This window comes from Malurus melanocephalus, unplaced genomic scaffold, assembly GCF_030028575.1.
Source record: "Malurus melanocephalus ecotype Western Australia unplaced genomic scaffold, MMel_1.1 scaffold_43, whole genome shotgun sequence".
NCBI classification, from domain to species: Eukaryota; Metazoa; Chordata; class Aves; order Passeriformes; family Maluridae; genus Malurus; species Malurus melanocephalus.
The window spans coordinates 1,384,679-1,394,009 of NW_026623275.1; the positions used below are offsets into that span (position 1 = coordinate 1,384,679).

Genomic DNA, 9,331 nt, shown 5'->3' on the forward strand with positions numbered 1-9,331 from the left:
ATTACATCTTCTTTTGCCGAATTTAAACAATGGAACATATTGAATGGATTATGAGGTGATCTGCATAGTAGTGGATCATCCCAACTCACTGATGTATTAAGATTTGTTAACTGAATCTTCTCTTAAGATGAGATTTCGAAGAGAAGTCTATTTCCAAAGTTAGGACAATACAGAATGAAGACTGAGAGCCCAAAGTCTGGGTACTTTGGAGGATTTAGCACAGAGAGGTACTTCACTTCCCAGCTGCAAGTTAGAAAAAAGAATTGCTTCTGACCCATTCATAATGCAAACATACAGATTTGCGACCATTTAAAGCAAAATGTGGAACCTCTTTGGGAAGCTTTACACTGGTGAGAGCAATAGATAATGAAAAACAAAGATGAAAGGAAGGGTACACACTTAAGGATAATAACCTTCAAGTCTAATGTGTTGTTACCTTTCTCCATCTGAAATTTTCATATGTAAATMATGACCTTCCCTCACCACAGCTACAAGAACCATGCTGAATTCAATTATACCTCACTAGTGACACTCACAAGAGAAAATCCAACATGATTAGATGGACAAGAAAGCCTTGACAGCACTTCCATGTTTTAGAAATACTGCTAATCTAAACCTTCTTTAAAGAACAGAATATTCACTCTAAGCTTTCAACTTAAGGAACTTCTTCTCACAGAAAAGGGCCCAGTCCTACAAACAGAACCAGATAAAGGAGTGGTCAAAGCAGACAAACCATTGAACAAGCAAGAGCATAATGGTGGGACACAAGTGCCCCTACAGTTATAAAGGAAGAACTGTTGGTATTRACACTAAGAATGGCCTAACTTCGTAAAGCTTATTAACAGCTGCCTTGTGAAATACCTCTCTTGGGAAAGCAATGTCACCGACATCAATTATGTTAGCCTATAAATCAGCTCCTACTTCCATCTTCAACTTCTAAATGAAAACTCTCACCACATATAAGCAGCACAGGTTCCAGAAGAACTCTCTTGCCCATCAGTGTGCCATAACCTATCCAATTCTCTCGATAACACCACTTCCTTCTGAAATCAGGGCTTAACAAATGGCATAATACCAGCCTTTTCAAGAAAAGGACTTGCCTACATTTTAAAAAAATAAATAAGTCTAAAAATAGGCTAAGGTAGGGAGAACTTTGTTTAAAAGCCAGCATATTGCTTCCTGATATTTCTAGCTCTCCCTATTCAATGAAGCTCAAAAAGAAAGAGCATGAGTAAAGCCGGGACTTGGCAAACTTTAGCGGGGAAAGAATATGAAAGGCCAAAAAAATCACAAAGGAACAAACAGAAGAATGACAATCGCATCTGTGGTTTTTGTAAGCAACTATGACAGAAACACATTTACAAAACTGCATTTTCCTTGTGACCAAGTCTTAACAATTTTTTAGGTCCAGGCACCTTCTGCCATCATTTGTGATGCCCAGTTAAAAATAAGGAATTAATAAGGTTAACTCTGTTTCTGAAGAAAGTATCCAAAATAAAGGTATCTAGCTTAAAACATTGGTTCTKAAATGTGGATATGAAATTGCTTTACCTCTGAAGTCAGTTTCAGTTAAACTACTGTAAAACTTTGGAAGGTAGCATCTCCTAAACAATCTTCCTTTTTTTCTTGTTTTGATTGGATTTAACACTTGCTTCAGTTTTCAGAGCATGTAACTGTGAGCAAACCACAAAATCCACTGCCAAGCTACAGTAAGGATCTAGCCAACTAAAGAACAGCCTCCAGAAGCCTCGGATCCCTCATTTCCCATTTATATTTCCACCCTTCTCCAYGAAAGTCTCCCTCTCCCAAATATGCCACCCCACCCAACCTTCTGTTGAACAAACTTTCAGTGATTGCAACTCCTAGAACTGGAGAAAATGGCTCCACTGTTTCCACTCAGTAATTTTTTTTTTGCCATTTCAGCAGCTTACTGTAGCTCAGATGGACCTGACAAGTGTTGGAGTACACTCCTGGGACGCACAGGATGGGATGAGGAGCCATGGGATGAGGAGCCATGGGATGAGGAGCAAGAAAGGAGAAGGAGCAATGGCTACTGTTAGTTTAGCTCACTGCATCAGACACAGCTCCAGAGCCTTCAGAGTGCTTAAGGCCAACAGCCACACTGACCTGTTTCAACAGACTCCCTACCAAGTTGCCAACTAACAAATATGCTAGGAAAGCATCAGTAAACGCTCCATGGTATGAAAATAGTAGTCCTTTCTCTTAAAAGCTTTTGTTTCAATAAGAAATGCATTGATTTTGAGTGGCACAGAGAAGAGCCATTACACAACTGTAGACCACGTCTTCATAGTGGAAAACCCTAGAACTTAATTGCTGTGGGTTATCCAAGTGGAAGCAAGAAAACTTACCAAGAATTACAAGCTACCTATGGAAGAAACTCCTACTTGCATCCTCCATCCTCAGGAAATCTAACACCTTGATAAACGCATTTGTAAATCTTGTAGAGAAAATGATAAAGCTGAAAACAGAAGCTGGGCAAGTTTAGATTCAAAACGAAGCATTAACAGCAAGAGAGTTGATGGTTTAAAAAAAAAAAAAAAGAAAAAAGACAGACTGGATTTTGCATCACTGAAAGCATTCAAATCAAGACTGAATTTGCCTCAGCCTTCCTTGGAAAGTATATTCTAKTTCAAACAGGAATTAGTTCAGGAAGCACTACCAGCCTGTGCAGCACAGGCCAGGCCAGACTGTCAGTCACCCCTATCAGCTATATAGGGTTTGACACCAATAAAGTTCAAAAAATTCATACTCCAGACAACTACTTACAGTTCAGTTTTGCAAATGTCACTTACAATACAAATATACTTTGCATATTTCTTTTAAAAATAGGCTCTTTTAGAAGGAGCAGAGGCAGAAGGTGAGAAGTKTGTTCACAATTTAAAAAACAAAATTTACTTTCCAAACGAAACGGTGACTGGCTAGTTGGCCCAGCTCCTAAAAACTGTTTTTTCAGCCAGTAACTCCCTTACGCTGCTCAAAAAACAATGTATCCTTTACAATAGCTGACGTTCCCACAAAGTGAACTAATTAAAATCCAAAACAGCAGTTTGCAGAGAGGGACTCATCTCCTGGGTAGAGGTGACAGAAAAYAAAGCAAGCCTCTCTTCAGTACGGCTCTCAGTTACCAGCATAACAAAATAATAGTAAAATACCAAGGCTTYACTGACTACCCCTTGGCAATTTTAACCTTCAACTGAAAGTGCATTTCCATATCTTGCAATGTGTATAATGAAAAAAACTGCACCACCTGATTTCAAGCCTTARAGTTAGGAAGTCAGAAATTATACACCCTTCCGTCCGGGGTCATAATGTCTCMAAAAAAATATTTAAAGAAAAGCAAAGTTTTCAAATGTATGAATAAAATGGCTTCATGTGTTCTGCACAGAACACAGTATCCCATGAGGATACTGCACCTCAGARTGAGCAGAGAAACAGTAAACTGGTTTAGAATAGTATCTGCCTAACATATTGTGTATTATGTAGTATATGCACAGCATAAGTCATTTTCTTGCTACCTACAATAGTTAGATTGATTAAAAATATTCATACACACAGGCAATAAATTAATGGAACCCACCAATGTTAAAAACAAGTCTATCAACAATTTTCTAGAAGCTCAACGAAACACAAATTTCTGTACACTGATGCTTTTAAAACTGCCTAAGTGATTTTGGAAACTAACATCAACTTCTCTGTGCTCCTGAAAAAGTTTATTAAAACATRAGCAACCATCAGCTTACATGGTTACAGAGACAGCTACATAAAAATTAAATCAGACTTGTTCAATATGTGGAATTTCCTCAGTACTGAGAAGGGCAACACAAATAGTGCATTGCATGAGAACCGCTCAGTAAAAGGAAGTTTTTTAAACCGCTGGCCACACTAATGGAATCAGGTGACTCAAAGTAATACTTCAAATACCAAAAAAGTCTTCCTGAGATACTCAGACAAGTCACAGATGAGTTGCTGGTGGATGTTAACCCACACCTACACTACTAGAGATGCTTTCATCAACCAATATAGTAAACAAATATTGTTTATTTAGCAAGAGGCCAGTTTCAGATAGTATGGGCTAATTTTGACAGTTGTATTATTAGCAGATACTGTTGAAGAACTGAGCAAAACAATTCAACTTCCTGTCTTTTTTTTTTTTTGTGTAAAATTAGAGCTTAGTATTAGGCGGGCGCACAGTGCGGACTATGGGCTCCCACCAGAGACAGGACACAGCCACCCCCCGGATGCCGCCAAGGGGGTCAGCATCAGCTGCCCCGACGCGCCGGGGGATGGGGACGAGCCGGCCGGGACAGCCGGAGCCGGGACGGGGCGGCGGGGCCCACCGGTGGCCGAGGCCTCTCCCACCGCCCCGCGCCTCGCCGGGCTCGGTGGAGCGGGGCAGGAGCGCCCGGGCTGCAGGAGCAGCACCCGCGGCCTCCGACGGCCCTTCGGTCGCTCCGCCGAGGAGAGGGGACGGCGGGGTACAAACACAACAGAAAACAACTTTCCCCCGGCCCGGACTTGCCGCTGCCCCGCCGAGCCCCGAGAAGGGGCCGGGCAGCGGCGGCGAGGCCCGAGCGCGGCGCTCCCTCCCTCCGTCCGTCCCTCCCGCGGCCGGCGGCGAGGGGCAGGCTTGGCGGAGGGAGCGGTTCCCCCGAGCCCGGCACGCAGCCCGTTCCCCGCGGGACCCCCGCCCGCCCGCCCGGCCGGGCCCGCTGGCGCAGAGGGCGCCCCGGCGCCGCCTCCCGACCCCCGGGCGCTGCTCACCTTGGTGGCCATGGCGCTGCCGGCGCGGGCTGCGCTGCCGCTCTGCCCTCCCTCCCTCTCTCCGTGCCGCGGCTGCTCGGTCGGTCGGTCGGTGTGTCCGGCCCGCCCGCCGCCGCCGCTGGGCCGCGCAGGCGGCTCCTCCTCAGCGTCCCCCGGCCGCCGCCGCCTCCTGGGGGCCGCTGTGCGGTTCAGCAGCCAAGCGCCGGCGCTGGGCAGGCGGGGGCTGATGTGGCCGCGCTGCGATGCCCCCGCCTCGGCCGCCCTTTCCGCCGGCTCGGCTCGGCTCGGCTCGGCACCCGGGGCTGTTTGCCCGCAGCCTTTCCGTCAGGGCCGAGGGGAGGGAGGCACCCGCGGCGCTGCCGCGATCCCCGGGGGAGCCGCCCCGGCCGGTCCCAGGGGCCTTCCCCACCCCCAGCGCCTTCGGGGGCTTCGCTTTATAATCAAGAGTTCGCCCTCAAAATCTCGCTCGCGTGGGGGAGAGAGCCCGCAGGAAGGCGTTATGTGCCCCTCGGGTGCCTTTGAACGGAAATGTCAAAGCAACTGTACAGCAAGGAAAGCARTTTTTTTCCTCGGCCAGGCTCCATCGGCAGCTGTCAGGGAGGTGTGCGTCGTCCCTGACCTGTTTTAGCCGGGCCTTTTGGAGTGCAGCAGTTAGCAGCGGTAAAAACTGCCAAGGAGCTGCTCTAGGTCGGTAGCATTCCTGTTGGGCACTCTACGACCATCTCACAAAAATTGTGACCCMACTTGATTTCCAGCCTGCAAGACAGATGAGATGGGAGGCTGAAACAAAGGGAATATGAAAATCCAGTGGCATAATCAAAGTACTGCACCATCCAAAAAGTGCAGCTTCTTGTTGGTATGTGTATAGGTTGGCCTGGAATCAGGAGAGGTTTCCYTTCTGTTGAAAGAAATACACTGTGTGTAATTGTCAGGGATGCTAGGAAGAGCCCTAGGAGGCAGGAAGGCTGTAGGGAAACTGCACAGAACTCTACATCAGTATTTCCTTACCCAAAGAATTTTAAGTTTTCTTCTGCTATTGATATAGTTTCTCAGTGAGAGATTTATTAATAGAGAAAAATATGTTCACTGGATTTGGTTGGGGTTTTTATGTCAGAAAAAAATTTCCAAGTTGGACCCATGAAAAAGTTTCCATGGAGAGTGAGGATGAGGAAATAAGAGGAAGCTGGCTGTTCAGTTGCCATCACTTTTTGAGTGATTGAACTGATGAACCTCAGAAGTTTTCAAACTCATTTCCTTCTAATTTTAACTTTTTCAGAATTCAATTAAATACGACATTTCCAATTTCCTATTCTCTATACAGCAGAACCTAAAGTGAAACCTTTGTGTGTGACCCACAAATGACTTTTCAGGACACCACCTTTAGCTGAAGTATTGCATTTAGCATCAGTTTTGCCATGTGGTCTCTCAAGAGATTGGTATTTCATCCACCTTACAAGCAAAACTCCCTGAACTGACTTATCTCTGTACTAAGGGAGCCTGTTCTTCCTCCTTCTCACCAACAATATTTCAACATGGTTTGTTTTGATTCAGTCATCTAGTGAGSATCTAACAAAAAGGGGAGAGGTATGAAACCCAGAGACGCAACACTGTCTCTTTTAGAGATCCCCAGCTGATGGGTATGTGAAGCACTCTCTGTCCTTTTCCCAGACGCTGTTTTGCTCTGTGAAATATAATAAACTTGTGGCTTTAGCATAAGCTCGAGTCTGTGTCATTCTTTACCTGTGGTCAGCACAACTTCCTGAAAAGTTTAGTGTGCAGCTGCTACCCAGTGTGCCTGAGCAGAGCTCTGCTTGCCATCTGGGGAATGAAGAACAGTYGTGATTTGTTCAGCCTTTCTGTGTGCTTAAAGCCTCCAGTTTACAGTTTTCCACTGTGAGGTACTCCTGGAAATAAGTCTTACTTGACAAGTTTGAGGGATGAAGGAAATACAACTATTCATTTCAGTGTGTAAGAATGTTCTGGRRAAAAAAAGTRTTTTTATGGGATCTCTTCTGATCTKTGCAATTWCTTGCTGTTAATTCTTGTCTTAATGAAGATATTCTTAGGAATCACCTTTTAAGTAAAAATACCTCTTTTGAGCTGTTTTATTATTTCTTAACACAGAGGGCCAAATACCCACAAATTGCTAATGAAACCACCTAAAATATCCAAAACTTCCAAAACTAGTTACTTTTCTGCTACCAAGCTGTATCCTAGTTAATTAGGGCTAGTTGTTTGCTTAGCATTAGGCATAAAAGAAATCTCAGTGGCTTCAGTGGGGTTGTTTACATATCTAAGCATTTGGTAGTTTTGAAGTGCAGTGCTCTGTGTGGAGCTTATCAACTTTCAAACACAGTTGACTCATTATTCACTTTGTACTAAAGCCCCAGTGTATGCTATAATAAATATCTCCACCTCAGAAAAAACCAATCAGTAACAGAAGAAAATCCCTTACACAGCACATAAGTGACTTCTCTCTACAGATTTCTGCTAGGTGTGTGTTTTTGAGGGTAGCTGGTCTGCAGAGATTCCCAGGAACTCACTGAGAAGCGATCTGTGGCAGAGCCTCATCAGATGAAAAGCTCCTGCCAACAGTGCTATGTGGATTTTTAAAATTAAATATGGACTCTGAGAAGGGCCATGGAGAACMTTTGCTAAATATCGTTCTCTGCTCAGCAAGGCCTGCCTGTAGCTTCAAGCTCACAGGAAGTCTGTGACCTTGTGTGTTCTGACTTATGCAAACTTGKTGGGGAACAATAAAGAAAAAATGTTCTTCAGATAACCTTCACACTGAAAACCATCTGGAGAAAGAACTGCATTTTGTGTCTGTGAGCTACCGTCCCCAGGATCTCCTTGAAGTGGTACGCCTTGGATTTGTCCCTGCTAGCAGGCTGTGCCCTTGGCAGCACCTGGGTGACTCAGTGCAGTGACTGAGGTGGCCCTGAGGCATTTACCACAGCTGTGAAGGYTTTTTGAGCAACAATTATCACTAGTGGGAACAATTTTGCAAATGGAGCAAGCAGTCAAATGCACGTTTTTCCAGACGTCTTTGCAGGAGGCACACAGAGAGTATATTGTCCTAACTCTTTATTTTCAAAGGCAAATAAAGTTTTATAAAGTAAGAAGTGATTYATTTTTTTTTCTTGGTTGAAAGCCTAACAATGTGGTGTGCACGATAAGATCAGTTCTACACTAAAGGCTTCTAGCTCCAGATTTCTAATTACACTGTTCAGGAAAGCCTAACAATGACTAGGGAGTAATTACGAAAACATTTCAACTATTTCTTATTCCTTTTAATTATCATGTTTACCATAGTCATCTGATACACACCTCTTGTTTTAAGACAGGGAAGAGATTTTTCACATTTTCAAAGCCTTAAAATTAACTGTACAAGCAATTGTTTGGTTTATGAATCAAAAAGGGAAGTACTGTATTCTTCATTTTCAGAAGTCATATCTGCACACCTTCACCTATTTTATCCCAAGAGGTTCTTTGGGCGTCATGTTTCCTCTCAGCTGAGCAGCAGTTTCTCTTTCACAGTCRGGTTAACACCATTTCTTCGGTGTTTCTGAGAAGTTTGACAGATAGCAATAGAAAATATTGCTTCTTCCTATCTTCTGTCTCCTTCCCTCCCCCAGATTTGGACAGAAAATGATAGAAGCTGCCACATGCATGAAACCCAGTGTTATCTGCACAGAGCAGGAAGGGAGCAGCTGCCAATCCCATTTGTGTGTCGCTCTGTTCAGCAATGTCCAGTGGCATCACTAGCAAATGTATCTGAAAAATACATTTAAMTAAGTATGTTATGAGGAAAAAAAAAAGAATATTTTCCTTTCTTTTATGTTGGGAGTTTTTGGACAGAAAGACATGAAATCTTGAATCATATGGCATTTGCAGGAAAGCACGATTTTACCTCTCATTTATCCAAAACTCTATTTAGGCAGTTTAAAACGATGCTCAGATTACAGAAACACTTTCCATTCTTACTCTGCACCTGGTGCTGGAAGATCACTATCCAAACAGTAAAGCAGCCAATCCTGGGATACTGTTGGATRTTAGGTCCAGACTTTCTTAGCTCATGAAAGCTGCTTTAGAAAATTGCACCCAAAATTGTACCCAAATTCCTGTGAGTTTTTCAGTGTCTGAATTTCTYCCTGAATAAGCAGTTCTGAGAAAAAAAAAGCGTGTTCCATGCTTTTCCTTTCACTTAGGGGTTTTATCTCCTTAGAGCTGGTAATCAAATGCCATTATTTTCTCAACTGTGGCATATAAAGTGGGCCTTTTTCGAGGTAGATTTTGATGTTATATAGTTACAATTCTAATGTAACAGCTTTCACAGCTAAGACTGGTTTTGTGCAGTGTATGAATATGCTGTTTTCTTTACACTGTGGGAAAAGTGCAATGCAATGCTATGCTACATTCTGTACTCTCAGGGTGCTGAGGTGTTTTTAACACATCTTTGAGAAGCCAACAGTTTTAAGTCATGGTGGACTCCCTGGACTCGATTTTCTCTTTAAGAATCCATAGAAACAGCTGCTGGCCATCGAAG

At 43.7% G+C, this 9,331-nt stretch overlaps 1 protein-coding gene across 2 annotated transcripts in view; it reads right to left on the minus strand.

Moving 5' to 3' along the window:
- The window catches only part of SNX9 (sorting nexin 9), a 61,190-nt gene extending 56,145 nt beyond the window's left edge, over positions 1-5,045 (minus strand). For both annotated transcript variants that reach the window (XM_057364856.1, XM_057364855.1), the window contains exon 1: positions 4,783-5,045. In XM_057364856.1, the coding sequence (XP_057220839.1) occupies positions 4,783-4,794 (12 nt within the window). In that variant the 5' untranslated portion in view covers positions 4,795-5,045. The remainder of the gene's footprint in view (positions 1-4,782) is intronic.
- Between the last annotated feature and the right edge of the window lie 4,286 nt (positions 5,046-9,331).